General features: G+C 38.9%; 1 protein-coding gene across 7 annotated transcripts in view; it reads right to left on the bottom strand.

Moving 5' to 3' along the window:
* Nucleotides 1-20,553, bottom strand: part of SATB1 (SATB homeobox 1) — a 92,035-nt gene that overhangs the window by 16,970 nt on the left and 54,512 nt on the right. For all 7 annotated transcript variants that reach the window (XM_071429315.1, XM_071429314.1, XM_071429308.1 and 4 more), the window contains 2 exons: nucleotides 18,121-18,333; nucleotides 9,690-9,845 (listed from right to left, as the gene is read on the bottom strand). In XM_071429315.1, the coding sequence (XP_071285416.1) occupies nucleotides 9,690-9,845; nucleotides 18,121-18,333 (369 nt within the window). The remainder of the gene's footprint in view (nucleotides 1-9,689; nucleotides 9,846-18,120; nucleotides 18,334-20,553) is intronic.

Consider the following 20,553-nt stretch of genomic DNA (forward strand, 5'->3'; position numbering starts at 1 on the left):
CTGGAAGCCTTATTACAGATTAGATTTGATGAATTTCTATCCCATGTACTGCTCCACTCCTCCCGCCTGACAATACCTGGAACAGCTTTTGGAGAATCTGCTTAGTTCCATTCTGCACACTTACATTTTTTTTTCCTTGCTGCAAAAATTGTTTTAGAGTCTTATAATTAAAACTTTCTATCAAAATAGCATAGATTTTTTTTCTCTGTGTAGGAAAACTAGCCAACTGTGATCTACTAAAGAGCAGATTAAAAAAAACTACCTTACCAAGTACTGATGGCTGTTTAATTAGGGAAGGCTGAACAATTTACCTGGAAAAATGAATTTGTGAAAAAAAGCAAAACAATTTACAGAAATTTCTAGTCTCCTAAAAAGTGTTTTCATAAGATAATATTTAATTTTTCACTATCTGTTTTCAAAAGAAATATGGGAATATTTTAATAAAAATACTGATCAATTTTCCATTTCCAAAAATTTCTAAAGGCTTTGGGATTCATTTTTAAAAAGAATCTTTTCCCCAAAGGAAGAGGTACAGGGAAGGGTTAGCAAGGAGACAAAATCCATGGTGAAAAACTTTGGCAGAAAATTTTATTTCTAATTTTTTTTTTTTTACCTAAATTTAGGTAGCAGTGAAGACTACAGTTTTTGGTTAGAAGCTCTTTAAGTGAGGAGTTTGCTGGTATGTTATTTTGAAAACCAGCACAGTCGGATGACTTCTTTAATAAATGGGCATAAACCCCAGAGATTAGAAAGTCTCAGAGTGAGTGACAAACCCCTGTGCGGTATCTGATTTTTTTGCCAAAACAGGGAAGGTTTTTAATAAAGGTCAAAGAGAAATAATCTCCAAAGACAGCAGTGTCTCTTCCCCCTGTATGTTTACTCTTTTATTTCACCCCTTTACAGCTAAAGGCAGACCTTAACACACACGCACACACAAAAGGAAACAACAACCAAAGAGGAGGGGAAAAAAAAAAAGCCTGAAATTTTAGTTACACCACATGTGGTTTTCATTTGTGAAAAATGAACAAGCTGTTTGTGGTTAAACTGTCTAATCTGCTGTTATCAATCTAGCACTGCATTCAAGATTTACAGGATACATCAGCTTCTGTGCCACATTAGCTGTAAAAGGGAGAGGGGGTGGGAGGAAAAAGGAGGAGGAGAGAGTTTATCCTGAGGAATAATATTTCCAATGCAGCCACACTCACACTACATCTGGTTGTGCTGGTAGCGGCAGTTAAATTGAAATATTTCACAGCGTGTGTCAGAAACATGCAGAATGGTAATTATGACAGATCTGATTAAGCCTGAGTGCCACTAGCTCCCTGGCCAGCTCCGGTTGTGCAGGTGTGACCTTGTGCGTGCCTGCGTGTGTAAATAAAATTAATTACAAGCGAGAGGGCGAAGGCTTCGGTGACATCACAAAGCGGAGAAACTCCCAAGGGGGAGACCTAATGGAATATTTTCCCTCAGTCTAATAATACAGTTCATATTGACTTGAGGTAATTAGTGGGATCATTAAAGCAGTTTTCCCGGCGTATTTGGCTGCCTGATCAGATTAGTGAAAATGTTCTTCAGAACAAGCCCTGTGTGGTCTGCCAGAGAAGGAGGAAATAAAAAGCAACAAAGCATATTTTGGAATGATAAGCAGCGCTGGACTTTTTTCACGGCATTTTGCAGGGCCAGTCCCGGGAGTCTGGGTGCCTGACTCTCCTGACCAGTTCAATCTTTCATCCCAGGTGCACATGCTCCTGCTGCACGTCACCTGAGACTTCTAAATTTTTGTTCTGCTATACTTCAAAACTATGCCATCCCTACCCCTCAGTGCTTAAAAAAATCAGATAAAAGGCTTGTGGGATTGCAAGCCCTAGAAGAAATACATGAAGATAACTGGGGGAAGGAAGAAGAATAAATATCTCATCAGATCCTCCCCACCTCTCCCCAAAAGTCTAACAGAAGACTGAAGGACTGGTTTGAGGATCATTAATGTTTTCATTTCCTAACAAGCTTACCCCAGTAGAAGAAAAAGGGGGAAAAAAAAGCAAGAAGTTTAACTATGATATAAAGTCTTCCACAGTAACAGAACACAGAGCCCTAATCAAGAAATGGACCATTTGTTTAAAAACAGTCTATTGAGCATGCTCTACCTTGCAAATGGAATATGCCAAGCTCTGTCACAGATGGCAAGCTTTGACAGTTCCCATCCGTAGCGTCGATACTCGACAGTTCAGCACAAGATCAGTGACATTCTGTCTCATTAGAGCCACGCTAATTATCACAGCTAGTTTCAGGGGAAACCATGTGTTGCAATGGTCAATTTGAAGGAGTCTGTGCATCAACAAACTGGTAATAAGGATCAGACACCTTATTATATGACAGCATGCTGCCTATGATCTGATTTACTGAATCAGAGGTACTGAGGCAACACTGAAGCCTGATGGGTTATGGAATCGCGTGTACACAATGAATAGCTGAAATATGCTTTAAAAATAAAAGGGAGCTATATAGAAACAATACAAATAAAAAATTTAAAATGGTGAAGTTATAATACAGTTTTTTCATTTGACATTAAGACATGCAGAGATGTTAGAGATCTTGTCAGCCAGTTTTATCTTTAATCAAATCATATAAGATAAATAATTCAAAATGAAAACTGTAAAATTATGGATTATGCTAAATTATAATTCATTCCATACTCTGATTTTTCAGTTTCAATAACATGTACCAAACATTCCTTATGTTGTGCCGTCTTGATGCTTTAACATAATTTTATATTTTGTAAAGAGCTTTCTCTTCTTGGCTCTCCTTTTTCATTTGTACATTTAATGACTTTAACTTGTACTTCTCCTAGCTTCTCTCACTCATTTATGCTCTTTCCACCAGACAAAAACCATCCAACCAAAACCCCCCACTCTCCTGTTTCTGGACACCTGCGGGCCGCATCCTGCCAGGCACTCAGCGGTCCCAGCGCCTCCCAGGGACGCGCCACAGGCTGCGGCCGTGAGAGCGTTAAGCATTAACTCCCAACCGGAGCAGAGCAGGGCAGGTGTGCACCGTATCCCTCCAGGGAAGCTCTCCTCAGGGCTCAAATACACTCCATCTCCTGAAGCTGCTACCAGTCCTTTAAACGGCAGCATTTGAACAGCTCCTGCTGCCACCCGTCTGGCTGGGAACCTCCAGCCTCAGCCGATTTGACCCCTCGTGCAAAGCATGCTCAGGAAGCACTCTTTTTCATCAGTGTGTCAACAAATCTAGCCTTTGCCTAAAGTGTTGAAAGGGCTACCTGGCTCCAAGGTGACGTGGGCAATTACATGCTGATGTGAACCACCTTGAAGATTTTAAGGTGGTTTCTCTTCAGTGCATCTTTGTTGATTCATGAAGCTGCCATCTATTCTTTATTAGGGGGAACCCAAGGCTCACTGAAGTCTAGCCACTCCACCAAAGCCATACCAATAAAGTGGGATATAGTCAGGATCAATGCCAGCCTTTTCTTGGGTCTACCATGGTCAAGAGATAAGAGAGTCAGCTAAACTCAATTTTTCTACTCCCTTTCTGAGAAGTATTTTTTAAAAAAAAGCTACGGAAATTTCCTGAGATTTTTAACCTTTATTTCTGAGAGGAGATGTTGTAAGAGGGACTAGGACATGGGGCAGAGGAAGGACATGGAACATTCATTTCTTTCCCCTACCAGAAACCTGAAAATCCGTTTTCCTCTGACCTGGGCAAGACAGAACACAGTATGACTCTGTAACTCGATATTTTGTGAAAGAAACAAATCAGCTCTATCTGCCAAGTTTCACAGTTTCACTGAATGACATGCCGCTTTATGGGGCAATTCTTGATCGCATGCAAAAGCCCATCTTGCTTTCTCAGTTCACACTCTTCCTCTTGCATCCCTGCCGACACCCGATCCCACCCGACTCCTGCTGCTCATGGCACCTCTTCAACTGCCAGAGCAATCACCCCCAGGCAATGAGGGGGGAGGAAAACAACATTAAAAAATTATAAAAAATAGATGTTGTTGTGTGTTTTTGCAGCTAATGTTTTCTAACTACTGTATCTCGCCTTTGCACTGGGGTGAGGGGTTTATTTCCAGGTGGACCTGTGAAACAGCAGACCTCAGAGTACATTGTGTTTCCACCTCGCGTCTCCCTGTGCAGCATCCCCCCCTGCTCCACAGAGAATCCATTGTACACTGAGGTTGGGGGGGAGGGGGGTGGGGGGGAAGGAGGTTTTTAAGCCAAGATTTAAACCCAGGAAGTGACTCAGCTGCTCTGAGGGAGACAAAGGCAGGAGAGAACTTGACTGAGAGCAGGGTGATGGGCGAAGGACTGAGCCCCCTCCTGCCCTGCAGGTTGCACCCCTCTGGGCAGCCTGAGGTGCAGTGCCCTGAGGAAACAGCTTTGGAAATAAATTTCAAGATCCCCTCCTAAAGCCACGTTGTTACCAGAGGGTTACTCTTGGTGATAAAAAGGTTTCTTTTCCTCCAGCTGGAAAATAGTTGAATAGATTGTTCTATATCTGCGGTAATGGCATGTTACATCTCTGTGCCAGATCCACAATACCGTGCTTGTTCAGTGTGGGAAGCTGTTTAAAAATGACTTTCCTATTAGCGTATATAGCTTAGTCTCTAGATGGAAAAAGCCAGATCAAAGATATAGCATTTATAAAACTGCTGGTTAAAAAGATAAAAGTGAGATAACAGACATCAATTTTTCACTATAAATCTCTAGGTTTACTACAACATTAAAATTTCCAGTAAAAGCAGGGTTTTATATACCTGAACTCTAATGGCCTATTCTGAAAATATTTATGTCAGGAAAAGCATGGTATTTGCATGCCAAAAGCATTTTTAGTGCCAATGTTTAGCATTCCCTTCCCATTTAACTCCTTCCCATCTACTCATGAGTGCTAGATGCTCTGCACCTAGTGCCTACCCGTAGGATCTCCTATGCAGCCTCCTGGAAGAGAACACTCCCAGTGCATACAAAGGCAAAAAGTCAACCCCTTCTAATTAAATAGCCACTGTAAAAAATACTTGCCTGATGGCTCAGGATGGAGTCTCTAGCATGTTCTGAAAACCATTATTTTACCTCCACACTTTGTATGTGAAACTACTACTAACCAAAGTGAAAGACGGGGATGAAGAACAGGAAGCTGGGCAACACAACACAACAGCTCAGAAGTAACAGGTCAGAACCATGTCATTAAATGAGGTTTCTGGAGGTACGGTAATACTCCATTAGAATTATTTTAAAATCAAAGCATGATTCTGTGCGAACCAAGAGTCTCACCCTCCACATACAGGCATTTTCATTTGGTGAGAAGGGAGGGCATTCGGCACCTAAGGGGCCATAACGAGCCAGGATTGCAGGATTGACTGCAGAAGAGTATTGATTTCACCCATTTATTTCACTAAAAGTTAAACTTCTTTAGGTAAATAAAGCAGGCTAGTGGCCTGAAACTGTAGTGCATGGGACTCTCAGAGGTATGGAGCTTGATATTACTGCAGTTTTTGCAAACTGTAATTTCCTAAATTTAAGAAAGCTTTAGCAATTTAACCTGATTTTCAGCAAAGTATTGCTTTCTTCCCTGCTTCATACTAGCACATGTGAGACACAGCTTTTCAGGATAAGCCATAACATAAATCTAACTTCTCAAAACATAGCAAACATACAGAAACACTACAAGTCTCTACCTGCCTTATCTCTCAGGGCTCTTAGGTATGGGGGTTTTGTTTGCTTGTTTATCTGTTTTTATGGAATAAAATTAGATTTCAGCATCTGTCACCACCAAGAAAAACTCATCCCTGGCTCCCACATGAGAACATCGTAACCACTGCAGAGTTACTGAACCATGATACCTTAATGATCATTATACAAATCAACTTTTTTTTCTTTTTTTTAATAACAAAATTAGGAATGTGCTTCCTTAAGTAGTTGAATCAGACTTTCAGGTTACAAATTTAATAAAAATCCAATATGATGAAATTGTAAAACTAACATACGCCACAAAATTTTACGTGTGGATTCTTTTAATTTAGAGTTATTCAGGTGTGCTGATTAAATTTTAGCAAATAATACTGTTGGCATTGCCACTCTGCCATTAAGAATCAACAACCTGCGAGAAGAGACAAAACACTTGGTAAACCTTTCTGTCTTCCTTTTGTGTGCATTTTTGCTTTCTTTTCGACATAATCTAACAAAAAACCCATGCAGGCCTATTAGAAAGACAACCTTATAAAATAATAATAAAATATTAATTTTATTATTATTTTATAATAATAATAAAACCACAAGATTTTAAACACGGACATTACGTGCTTTGCCAATTAAAATTCTAAAACTCTCCAAAGATATGATGTATTCCAGGAATTTGAATTGTAATATCCTTCTTAGCTCCTCAGTATAATCATATTAACTTTTGAAGTATATATTTTGAATTTAACAGATTTTTAAATTATTCTGTAGATAATATATCAATCCTTAAAAACATAGACACTTAAAAAATATACCGAATGTATGCATTCCTGTGTGGGAAAAGCATTCAACAATGGAAGGAATGTCCTAGCTGTGTCCCCAAACCCATGTACCAGATAGGCCCTTTCCTTTGGGAACACTAACAAACTGCCAGCAAAGTGCACCATGAAACTTCAAGCAGGCAAATCATCCCCCACCTGAGTCAGAAAATGAACTCTCTTAACAGCACAGCAACCTCTGCCTGATCCCAGGATCTCTGCCAGAGCAGGCCCCAGCACCCAGCTGCTTTGTTGAGCGTCAGGTCCACATGCGGTTGGTCCTCCACAACTCAGGAGGATTTAAAAATAAAACTGTTAATCAACACATTATTTTCTAATGTGTTTCCTCCAGACTTTTCATTGTAATTAAGTGATTATCCCAGGATTTCCAGTTCCACTCTTGCCAAAGGCACTAACACAGTGCAAGGGAAGATGCTCGTTTTTTACCTTGGTGCTACCCAAATAGAAACTCCTGTAGCACATCATTTAGTAGCAATTTTATACAAGATGCTCTAGTCAGCAGAACATTATCTGCAGTCTCCTGGCTCAGGCAAGCCCAGCACCTTGCAGATGCTGGCTCCTTATTCATCCAATCTAATGTTGCCCCAAATCAGTTTATTAGGAAAAAAAAAGGCAAGGCCTTCTAGGCCTTTGTCCCCTCACAGAGCTGGTTTACGTCACATATGGTTTTACACCACAACTCCAGACTGCACTCCGAAATTAATTAAGTCCTTATATCCAAAATAAGATAAAATCAATAATGTTCAATTTTAGCAATTTTTAAAAACAAAAATGTTAATCAACACATCATTTTCTAATATGAGTCCTTCAGACTTTTTACTACAACTTGGGTTATCTCAGGATTTCCAGTTCTGAGTATGGAACCAGTATCTCCAAACTGAAAAAAATATCAGAAAGAGATCTCTCTCAAGAGAGGTTCTCTTAGAGAATATGTTTGAACAAGCCTCTTTTTTGTGCAAGGGAGACTTTTTTGCCCCAAGAAATGTTTACTTGTACCACTGAAGAGCTCCAATGAAGAATCTTTTACAGTACATGCACCTCCTTTAGTATAGATGGCAGTGCTACATATTGAAAGATTATTAATTGGTTACTAACAGTCAGCTAGTTTGAGAAGACCCAGCACATCCTAGTCCACCTAGGAGGTTACTTCTGCAAAGCAGCTTTCTAGTACAAATAACACTTCATTTAACTACAGACCTGAAAGCATGCTAGACACATAAATTAAGATTGCTGAAATTGGTGGGAAAAATAACCCCTGAGAGCACAGGTATAATCACCAGAGTAAAGTAGAAAAGAACTATGTGTTTGGTGTTGTTTTCTGTACTTAGTAGCAAAGTTTGTACAAGAATCTAGATTTTATACCAATGCTCAACTAAACCTGTGGTCCTCTGGAGGCTTTCAGGCTTCATTTTGATTGCCTCTCCCTCTAAAAGTCAGCACCGAAAGAGCTGATCACCCTAGAAATTTTAAGGCTTCGCACTTTAGTAAATACACTATTGCACAAATCAGATCAGAACAAAATTATGTGGGCTGATAGACTGGCTTAATACCTTAGCTTTACAGAAGAATGCAGTGGAAAGGGGAAGGTGCAGAAAACGGACAGTTCTCTAACCCCAAGTTTTGACATGTAAATAAAGACATCTGAGGAGCACACAGGTTGGAAGCTGCTGTAACATTCTATCATAATTAGAAACATTTCAAGAGCTCTGTAATTTCCAATCAAAATTACAGTAATTTCCGATATACAAGCCATGATTCATGACAGAATTTTTACATTCCATGGGAGATTATAGTGGCCTGATGTATGACACACTGAGTACAGCACTAACATAAACAATTCAGTTTAATGTTTAAACAGCACTTGGTGTTTAGAATCCCACAATAAAAGAAACATATTATTGTTGAAATTATCACTTTGACAGTGATTGAAGGGTAGGCAGGCATGTGGCCTATAAAGCTATAATTTTTACAGTCCACAGCTTGAGTTTAATCATTTTGATACAACATTTCCAAAATATCCCTTTAAATGCTCCTTACACCATATAACTTAAGAGACAACATCCTTTCTGTACAATGAAGTGAACTCCAAAATGTGAACAGCACAGAAGTCAAAAGTTAAAGCCTCGTTAAAAAGAAAACCAGCACTAAAATGCTGATGGCCCAAGACACATCAGTCCAACTGAGCTTCACTAGCTTTCCCTGGAAGATGCTGAATTTTTCTATGAAATAATTTTAGAAAAATAAAGAAGTAGTGATTAAATGTATTTAACACTTAATCTAATATGAAAATTCAACATCTGATTTCTTTCAAGCATTTGTATAACTATACCTTTCTCATTTTTCTTTATGTTTTGCCTTTACTTCTTGAGCACATTCTCACTTAAATCAATGCATTCACATACTCCAGTGATCTTTCTCAGAAGACATGTCATTTATGATAATCACACCCAACAAGTGCCCACTGATTTCCCTCTTGCCACTAAACTTGACAGAAAATCTTCAGTTAAAGAAAACAGAATAGGAAACCACAAAACAAAGGCTTAAAACTGAATATGCAACATATTTGTATGCATGCAAGCAGGTAACCAAGCAGACATTGTGTTTGACAAAATTATACTTTTTTTCTCAGCTATAACTTGTACAACTGTAATTTTTTTATGTCCTTTTTTTGTTGGTTTTCTTTTTTTTTTCTGTTTTTGACAGTCCACCTCTCATGCCAGTCTCACCAGTGGGTCTGACTAAATTTTTTTTGCAAAAACCCAGCACCCCAGCGTTCCTCATTGCAGCACATGCAATTGCAAAACACCAAAGCCTCAAGATGAATTTGGCAGCAATACCCAGATCTGGACCACAGCTTTTCCCATATTCACATCAGCTAAAAACTGATGAACCTGATCCCTTCTGAGCCACACCAAGATCCATAGGCACAGAGGGAAGGTGTCTGGCTGGTGGGGAAAAGGGAGTGAGACATCTCAGGAAGCTGCTTCTCTACCCTCTCTGGGGAACCAGAGGTTACCTCCAGACTCAGCAAGGAGCTCTGAGTTGTTGTACTGGGCTGATACCCTGATCCAGCTACACATTTAAACTCACACAGAAACTGATCTGGGAAATAATTGCACAGGACGTGGAGCTCTTTGAGCCCTGGGAATTTTACCTGGCTTTTGGTTGCCGCAACCTTCGCAAACAGTGCTTGGGACACCTTAGCTCTCTTCATTTCCTGCTGAATCTCATCATAAATGGAAGCATTAATGTTCATGGAATTGTTTTCTGGTTTTCCATTCCTCTCTGTAGCAATAGTAGCAGTTTTGACCTAGAAAATATGAGACATTTTTCATTATGAAAAAGTTATTTTCCTCTCTTTCCCTCCCTAAGTAGTTCCCCTTTTCATTTTATTCCTTTTATCCAATCTTTCTCTGATACTCTTTCAGCATTTTTCAGAATAAACATTGTAAGTTATCTATGGTTCCAGCAACTGGGAAACAGGAAAATTCAGTGCATTGTAACAGGTGCATCTGAAATTCGAGTTACCATTAACAGACCACTGCAAATTTCAATGTCATAAATTAGGTGGAAACCTGTCAAACAGTCTTGTAGAGACTTGTGAACCCTTACATGATTTCTTTGCCCCACACAAATTAAATAAAAATTATAAGTGCAACATAAAAGAATCTCTAATGAAATAGAAATCTGACAGATATATCTTGATTCATGTCTTATGCCCAGTACACTCTAATGCATTATAATGTTGAAAAGTTGTGGCTTTAGATTGAATTTTTAAAAAATTATTTTATCAGTTTGGTTCTTAAGCTGTTTTTGAGAGACAGTTTAGAATAATGCATACTTAAACCACTCCTTCATGAAACCAAGATAAGACTTTCTTAAAGCTACTCATTCTAGTTGTATTTCACTTACATAAACCAAATATTTATTCTTCTTGCAATCCAGATTAAATAAACACCAAACATGTAAACAAGACAGAGTGATTACAGTACCACCTTTATGCTGCATCTGCAGCATTAAGGAAAACAACAAAAAAATACATCAGTAGCGACATGATGTGCAGGAGACTATCCTTTCCTTCATCCTCTGGAAATGATGGAAGTGATGTTTCAACACCAAGCATCATCTCACCAAGGTTAGACTGCAGTTTCTGCAATATCAGTTGAGAGGTACAAAAAATCAGCAGGTACTCAGCTTATCCTACAATATTCTCAGTAGTTAAGGATAACGTCTGTCTTTAGCATTTACTCTTGCAAGGCTTGCTCAAGATTAGTGGACCTAATGGGCCACTAATCCTAAAGTGGATCAGAGGAAAGGAAAACTGGATTTCTGCCGAGAACCCACAAGGTGATGATGCAAACAAAATCAAACCTTAAGATTTCAATTCAAACATACTGATTCATACAGAGGTTATTGAGAGCTGAATTAATTTGGTTATTCTGAAGTTACACAGCTAGTTTAAGACAGTCATTCAGCCTAATTCTAGGTCTAATGGACAGAGCCTGGCACTTCCAGGTGATTCAGCCTACTCTTAAGTACGTGTCTAAACCCACACTTTCACTATCAGTTTGATCCAGTGCAAGTCAGCATCTTCCTGTGCTCTGAAGTCCCTTGAGGTTCAAAAGGAAATCATGACAACATGATAATTCATCTTCTAATCTCACTCTCTATGAGCTTTCATATGTCACAGGTCTCACAATATGGGAGTCGAAGGGTTTGGATGAGAGATGGACTTAGGCAAATCAGCAGACCATTTTTTCCTAGAAATGCCATCCTCAGTTTGTGTTAGGTATCATCCATAGTGCTTTTAATATAAAATAATCTAGCCCAGAAACTGAGAGTGCATGCCACTTTTGCTGAACATGATTTGTCCATCAGGCTTTTCAGGAACTGTGCTAACACATGCCCATTAACTACAAGGGGCAAAACTTCAGAAGAACAAGTTGTCCACAAGCATTTCCTTGCCCCCATTCTGGCAGGCATTAGCACGAGGGTTCTAAGTAAAAATGGAAATGGAGAAAAATCCCAGAATGTGGCATACAGTTAATAATATGATTTTTTTTTTTTCATCTGAAAACAATTAGTACTTTGCAGTCATGCCCTTTTCTGTAGTGTGACATTTTACCAGCCACATTGCACAAGAGGATGGCCAAGCCTGGACCAAAGGTTGCTCAGAAACATTTGAGGCACCTGGCAGCAGGGAGGGAGGATCAGCACCACAAAACTCTCTCCTTCCCACTGCAGAGCAGGAAAAGGTATGCCTCACACCAGACAAATCAGTACAGGGCTGCAAGAGCAGGTGCATCTCCTGAAGATCATACAGTGAAATAATTTAAAAATACAAAATTAGTGGCAATTTTATAACCTTTAAGTAAGAAGGATGTGCCAGAAGATAACTGACAAGTGGTGGGGATGTTAAAATACAACTGAAGACAGACTTATCTCTGTGAATGTAAAAATCAGCCTAAGCTAGATTAGAGAATGAAAAAGTGATGGCTTTGTCAAGACGCCTTCTTGAACCTTGGGTTTAAATTTTGGGAAACAAATTTCAATCCTTCCCCCCAAAATAATTTAAACTTGTAACTAGTCTTTGAAGGACCCAAGGGGAAGATGAGAAGATGAAGGTATTCAGCTAGCATACACAAGTTTTTGGGAAGGAAACACTTTGCTCTTGTGATCTTGATCAAAATGTGTCTCTTCTGTAAGCACACTGCCTTTTTGATTGCTACTGAGCTTCAAAGGACAGCTTCATGTTGTAGCAGTACTTCACAGATCGCTTAACTGAGCTGTGAACACACAGACCATCAAAAGCCATCACACACCATGCTGTAGACATAATTTAAACTATGCTACTCGGTCCACACTTCTTAATGTCCAATTTAATATGGATATGCATTTAACCCAAGGGAATTACTGAAAATCCTAATTCTGGTTTGCAAATCACATCTATCTTTATACAGGTACAATAAATTCAACAGCATCTAATATGTCATCAAAGTTAAAACAAACAAACAAACTCCTATTGCCTTCTGTTGATATTTAATCAGGGAACACTAACTGAATTCAGAAAACACTAATATCTGCATCAAAAAGCAGTATTAGCCCAAAGATCTTCAGGGGAATAAAGCCTTGAAGTTATAAAATGATGGTCTGGGGATTACCAAGAGTTGTGATTCTCAGTTGTACCCTCTCCCATTCCAATTCACTTCATTGGCCAAGTATAAAAATTCTTTTCCTGTGTCTTAATAATTTCTCTTCAAAGATCAGGTGTAGACTCTGGCTGGTCTAGATTGACTATTGGCCTGCTCTGGTCTAATGAATTCCATGCAATAATGTCAATTAACCTCTTGGAGAATATCCATACATATAACTGTTTCATAATTTATACATAAGCAGCATCTAGGCTGTTGTGTTGAATTTAGAATTGAGTTCAAGAGAGAGGCTGTTTGAAGCTGGGTTGAAAAAACACCCTCCTCCTCAAAAAAACCCAACAGAAAACAAAAAAGCTCTCAATGGTGCAACTTCAGGACTTGGGAGAGGAGGTGGAAAAAGTATTCATTTTGGAGAGAAAAACAAAACAAAACATAATCTCTCATCTCATCTACGCTTAAGCACAACCTCCCACCCCACCCACACCTACAGCCACATTTTCTGTTTAGGAAAGAAACCACAGATCAGCTAATTTTTTATTTTATTTTTGACAGTAACCAAATACTGGAAATACTAACTGAAGAGGGGAACATTATTTTACAAATGCAACACACTGAGAATCAGGAATGCATTTGGCTATCTTCCTATCACGAATCAATCTAGTCTTCTAAGAATACTTGAAAAAAAATAACATATCCATCTCCTCCTGGCCTACCCAGATATATCTTCTCATCAAATAAGACTGATTACAGCAGCAAGAAGTTCTGGATTAATTCAGTTTTCCTAAAAAAAGGGAAAGTTGTCATAAAAGGAATAACCAGCATGAAGAGGTTTTCACAAACATGGAACCTCATTCCTTCCCCATCGAAACTGAAACAAAAAAATCTTATATAACACATTCTCATAACTACTGTTTTAGCTTGGGAACAAAAATCTTCTTTAATCCTGGTTTAGCTTTTAATATTACATTGTACATTAAAATTCATAAAGTAGTTCATTCCAGGCAAAACAAACTACTTTTCAGTTCTGCTCTGCAAATAGCAGAGGAGGTACAATAAATGCTGTTGCTTTCAGAACAGCTTTTATCAGGACAAGGTTTACTACTCCATTATTACAGTGGCGCCTGGAAGTGCAGTTATAGTTAAGTGTCAGGGTTTCCATTAACTCTCCTCCATGGTGATTTTTGTGGGGGTGGGAGGAGAGAATTGCATTTATTATTTTGTTCATTTTACTTTCATTAAAATGCAACTAGGCACAAAGATTATCAACCTAAATCTAAAATTTTGCCAACTTGAAAATAAAAATTTTGCTGGTGGTGATACATGGCACATGCATATGGGACTAGGACTCCACCATAAAGTTTCAAGGAAGCTGGTGTTTTCCAGAACTCCTTGCAATGGAGATTCATTGTTCCTCAAACATCATCAAAGCAGCGCTCTCCTAGATACCATTCTTTCAAGAGTAACATCCTATCTCTGAGACCCAACCCATGATTGCTTTAACTTGAAGGAACTATAATTTATCTGCAGCCAGAGAGGCCAGGATTGTATTTATGAGATGAAGGTTTTGGTCAATGAGTACCTAGAACCATGACTCATGCAAGATTTTTGCTACTTCTTAAAACATGGCCTTGTTAAAATAATATTGTTAAAATAATATTCTGCTCTTGACATTACATGTACTCTGTTTTTACACAGGATGATGATGGGCCCCAAGGGTTAACACAAATTTTCTTTGGGAAATATGGGGGGCAAGAAAGGTTTCTTCCTTGGCTCAGCTGAAATAGAGATTACTTGTCCTAAGAAGTGTTTGGAACTGCAGGATGGCTAAAAGCCTTTAAGCAGAATATTTTGAAAAAGAAAATCTGTAACTTGGCCACTTGTCTCTATCCTCCCCCACAAACTGTACAGAGGAGGGGGAGTCATCTTCCCTTCACATCCCAAACTGCCCTGATGATACATAAAGGCCATTCCTAGCCCCTCATCATCCTCTAAAGTATCCCCAGATTCTCTCATTTCCATATAAGATGCAATAGACTCATTCTCTCAACTTGACCTAGGAATATCCCAGAAGGGCCTTTGTGGGGTGATCTGCAAGACAAAGGTGTTGAAGAGTGCAGGGAAATGATTAAAAGAAATAGAACATGAAAGGACCTTTTCCTTTCCTTCTAGACTGCAGAGGTTAAATGTCTCCATGCAGTACCTACCTGATGGAGATGCTAATACTTATAAGTTCCAGTGCCCCAGGAAACAGCCTGACAGACAGGCTTCTGCCCCAGGGGTGGCAACTCGAACAATGTCCAAGGTAAAAATCCTTGTGTACGCCGTCTCCTTGTGCTCAGTCCACCAGTGTGGAAGATAGTAGCAGACTTTTACAACTTGACCAGCTTAGAGGGCTATACACACATCCCAAAAGCTCATGCATTAGAGGCTAATGATTTCAATTAAAAAAAAAAAAAAGTAAGATTTTGCATTTTGTTTAAGTCAGAGAGAAAGGGAGAAGTAACGGGGACAAAGAGCTTCTTAAAGGATTTGAAAAAAGAATTGGAAACAATCCAGATACATTAGCTCAAGTAGCAACTAGTAAGAATGCTGTAAAAATGAGATAAATTGAACACTGTTCCTTCTAACTCAGGCACCAGGGTTTATGCTTGGTGAGTTCCTACTATCCAATCAGACCTCCAAGGTCACACTTTCTGTTTTTGCATACAACAGAATGCGAAATTTACACAGAACAAGCTCAGCTGCTAAATGGTTAAGTCTGCTCTACTGTCTGGCCACCAGTTGGCAACACAAAAATGCAAAATAGATCCTTTTCAGGATGTTTATTTTCACATCCTTCCGAAACTGATAACTTGCAATTGCAAAATAAACCTTCATGTGTGGCATATTAGCTCCCATTTTTCATGGTTTCATAGTTTAATTGTTTCAAACGTTACACTGGTCTAAAGATTTAATATTAAATATGTTGGCTCTTGTGTAAATTCTGTTGTCAGGATAAACGGTCTGTTTTCTCTTTCAATGGTTATCCAAGAAGCTCACAGTCAAGCTGGAAAAATATTATGCTGTATTCCTGAAAAGTGATCTTTAAATAATTGCTTATAATAAATTTAGTAGTAAGGATGATAGTAGCTTTATTTCCTTAGTATCAAATATTCATTAAACTGTGGACATTTTGGGGAAGGTATCACAGTAGCAATTTGGATTGAAAATTTTGCAGTATCCTGACTGTAATTTATTTCGGCTGTGATTTGTAAAGTTATACTTGCCAATGTTACAACTAGAACAATTTCACTATTATTTCAAGCATCAAGTATTGTTGTTACCTTACCAACACAGATATTTCAATTTTCAAACTTAAGACTGAACACTTAGCAGCAGGTGAAAAGTACTTCAGATGTTTATAGTGGGGAATTCTGGAAACAAGGTCACAAACTCAGAGGTTTCTACATTCTCAATCTATTCACTAGGGAAAATGTGTGTGTTTTGCTGAATGACAGAGAACAGCACAACAACTGGAAAAATAAGTGCTTTGTTCTGCAGACCTCAAGTATTAGTCTATAATGTTTCCTTTTAAACTTGCTTTCCTTTTGAAAAGGATTAAAACAAAAACGTATGCTGTTTCCACTTTGAACTGTCGCAATTAGGTTAGCTATACTCCTGACTCACACTAAAAAAATGAAATGTAATTATGAACAAGAGCACAGTAGAGACAGATAGATTTAGCCCCCCTTTCCCATCAAATTTGGACTTACAGTATGTTTTGTCAGTTAAGAAAACCCCTAAGTCTCACTTTCTTTCTGGCTGCAAGGGATTTATACAGTTTAAAGTGTGAATTAAAACCAGTACAAGGACTACCTCTGACTTGACATCCTTCAGGAAGGTCCTGTAATTAACTCTGTTCTTTAGCTGTGAAATTGCCCAAGACCACTTGAGACAGAGTGAGACATTACCTTGGCAGAAAGAGATAAGTTAAGAAGGAGGGTTAGCCTTGGCTCTGAATTACCTGGGCTGTGGGAGCAGGTACAGATATTAAAACAAACTCAAATGTTATTTTAAACACAGTTATCTCTATTTAACTATTTCCCACAAAAGCATCACTATGTAAATAGAGTCTTCTCCTTTATCTTGAAGAATATCTATAGTGGATTTTATAGACTAAACTCAGTTATGATAACAAAACTACACCATTAGTACAGCCTGTCTTTTCTGGTAAAAAAATTCTTCTCTTGTGAAAAGTACTGCAGCAGGTCAAGGTGACCTTCTGTCCTCCCTCCTACAATTTTGTTATTCGTTACTTTAGTGTGGTTCTTAGTATCCATTAGCTGAAGGTAACTTAGAAAAATAATCTCAAGAGGAATTTATAGCATTGTGAACGGGTATAGAACATACTCACAGTCACAAGCCTATGACTGGATAACAAAAACCTGCTGTTTTTTCTCAAAAAATCACCCATCACAAAATTCCCACAATCCCAAAGCTTTGCTTTGTTTAGCAAAAGTGGACTGTGTATACAGCATGATTGCCACATATCTGCAGATCAGTTTGGATTTTCCTTGCGTAAGTACAACCTTGAGCCAGAGCAACACAGAGTATTTCTGAAAATATACAGGTTTTGGAATGAACCATGTTTCTTTGTGGAAATTCTGTGCATTCCTATGGCTCACGTGCATTTCTCATGTACCTTAAAACAAGCATCAGAATTTCCTTGATTGACACAGGGACTGCACCATTGAATCTCTTGATCCCCATCCTATCAAACTTTGTAATTTTTGAAGAAGTAAATCAAATAAATTTTAGAGAAATAAATAGGAGTTTCATTTTAACAGATACTACATGAAGCTTTAATGAACATATCCAAATCATTCAGAGCAATGGATATAGCAAGCTGTTATTTTAAGCAGTCGTCAGTAGCTCAAGATGGTAAAAGCATGCCCAGCATTTTGGGACAGGATCTTCTTTCCCCCATCACTTTAGTTTTACCTGTTTGCTTTCTGGAAAAATAATTTTTAAGGCACTAGAAGGTACTCACACTTCTGCTTTCATTCCCTCTCAGTTTAATGGTCCAAATCCTTCAAAATCCCTATCTGAAGCTATAACGTTAAGAACCTAAGAATTGTAAGAAAAGATGACAGCTAAAAGCTATCACCTTCCATGCCCAGTAAAGTTTGTACCTCAATAAAATGAGCAAAAAATTCTGTAGGAACCATAATGGACAGAATTTATCTTAAAATTAGAAAATAGGTAGTAATAAAGTGCTACTATCATCCATTATATTTCTTAAATTTAATTTGCAATACGCACTGCAAGTAATGATTCTACAAGTGTTTAAAAAGTGCGACAGCAAAAAGTTTCTTCTTTTTCAGAAAGGTCTCACCCAGGAGGACAGTGAAAGAGCACAAGAAGCAAACCCCAGAGGCAGAGAGAGCAGTTTACTTGTGGAGGCCGGCTGGGCGGTGTGCTGATGAGAGGCGCTGGGCCCATGGCAGACGCTGCATTCAAGCTCCTTTCCCTTTCGTCCTGGTAAATTCGATCTCGTTCTGCTTCTGGCAGCTGCAAGAAGTTCTGCATAGCCCGAAGGTTTACCAGCAAGGACTGAGAGGCAGTCTTGGGATCCTCTTCTTTTCGGAGGATTTCTGAGAGCAAGCCCTGTAGGGAAGGCAGAAAACATAGGCTCAAGAGTTAGCCTAGGTGAGTGTCTGTAAAACCATGCTCTGCAAAGCCGCTGCTTATGAGTCCTCATTTTTCTTGCCACTGGGCTGGGAATGAGAACAGCAAATGCACAGTTCGCTCTACATAGGATTATATTAATGGCATTTTAGGTAGCAGAGAAGAGAGCCTCAATTGTACCCTTAATTTTATTAAGCACCTGTTTTAAATACAACATAAACTGAATCTTCCTAATAGGTCTTCCTCCTTTTACTGGCTTAACTTGCCATGATATTTTTCACAGTCCACAGATAATCACAAGACGTTAAGGATAAGTGAGATACACTGGGGGGTTCTCAGGCTTCACAGGTAAAATGCATACTCAACCTTAAAAAGGCTTTCCACATTTCTAGCAACTTAAATAGATCTTTGAAAGGATGTGATATTTCACAACTAATCTGAGACTATAAACTTGCAATGTTTCTAATCTACTGCTTCACTGACTCAGGGCCATGTTTTTTATAAGTCAGTATTTCTTTCTAAGAGTTGTATATTGGAGTTTAACAAGTGAGGAAACTCATTGGATGCCTCATGTTCCACCTTCTTCTTGCACCTTCCTCTCTCTTCATCAGGACAACCCTAATCCTCAAACAGTCCATTGCCTGGGATATTTATATTTAGTGTCAACAGGTTTTTGACATCTCCTCCCCCTGCAAGATTCTCCTTTTAAATATCTCAGGCATTCAAAATGCTCTGCTGTCTTGGAGTAACAAGATGGTGATAAGAAAGGTAACTTTTGGAAAAGCAGATGTGAACTACTATTCAGAATAAATATTGTTGCTGTGCTGGGAAAGAGAGAGGATTGGCATGGGAGGCTCTTACTTATAGCGTAACAAGGGAACACACACATGAATTTCAAGGAATAAGATAACCCAACGTTTCTTTTCCTAAAGAACTTTTGCAAGTTATTCAGGATAATGGAGGAGTAAATAGAGAGAGGGAAGCAAACAATAAAAAGCTAAAACTAAGATAGGTAATACTGACTGAATATATATATTCCTAAGGGGGTACAAGAGAATGATATGGCCAAGGGAATCTTTTTGGGAGGTCTGATGCCTGCATCACCTGTGGAAGTTGTCATGTCTCTCATAGGTCTTATCCTATCAGGCAAAAGACCCTTAGGGAGGTGCTGCTGCAAAGCCACTGCTCTCAAGCAGCTGTGCTTAGGCAGGACCAGAGCCCACCCAGTGTGGGTGTGAGCTCTGCACTTCCCTGCTGGGCGATGAGGACAGAGGTACCAACCACCACACCTCAGCCAGTGTGGTCCTCATGGCCCTGTCTGTGCCTGCATGTGTAACAGGGAAACGGGATGGAAAAAACCCAACAATCTTTCCAGCATTAAGCATGAAAAATATTTCAGAGGAGGAGGATAGAAAAAAAATAATCTTGGGGGATTCTTTCTTACCACTTTTCATGATCCCTCCTGTTTTCTGGTATCCAGGCAGAAATTTCCCAGAAGGTAAATAAACAAGTTACTGAAGAAGTGGCATTTGGGTCATGTTTTAAATTTTTTTCTTAATGGTTAGTCTAATAATAAATTTATTTATTAGCAAACATGGAAAATAAATTTGTGTCCATCGTTTTTTCTACTTTTAAGTATTCAAATCCACAGTTACCAGTGTTTGTTAGTAGTAGGGTTACACAATCCACCTCAAGAGGAGGTACAAAATGATTTTGTTCTACTAGAGACAAGGTAAGCTGTCTGCAGAGCACAGGATATAGAGAACATAATAGAAAAAATTATGTCGGAGGGAACCTTTAAGATCATTGTGTCCTGCCACTAACCATGCACTGCCAAGCCCACCAGTAAACCATGTCCCCAAGTACCACATTTATATGTCTTTCAGATACCTCCAGGGATGGTTATTCCACCACTTCCCTGTCTGCCTGTTCCAGTGCTGGACAACATTTTTGGAGAAGAAATTCTTCCTGATATCCAATCTAAACATCCCCTGACATTACCTGAGAACCTTCTCTCTCACCCTGTTGTTACTTGGCAGAAGACAACAAAGTCCACATCATTGATCTCCTTATAGGTAGTTGTAAACATGTGTGATTTCTGACTGTTTCTGTGCTGGAGACACCTCTCCATGAAAAAATGAGCAATAAAAATGAAACTCAAGTGGACTGATCATTGTCAGGAGAGAAGACTCCTTACAA

The sequence above is a fragment of the Agelaius tricolor genome, unplaced genomic scaffold (genome assembly GCF_023055355.1).
Source record: "Agelaius tricolor isolate 1412-34295 unplaced genomic scaffold, bAgeTri1.0.p SCAF_6, whole genome shotgun sequence".
Lineage (NCBI taxonomy): Eukaryota > Metazoa > Chordata > Aves > Passeriformes > Icteridae > Agelaius > Agelaius tricolor.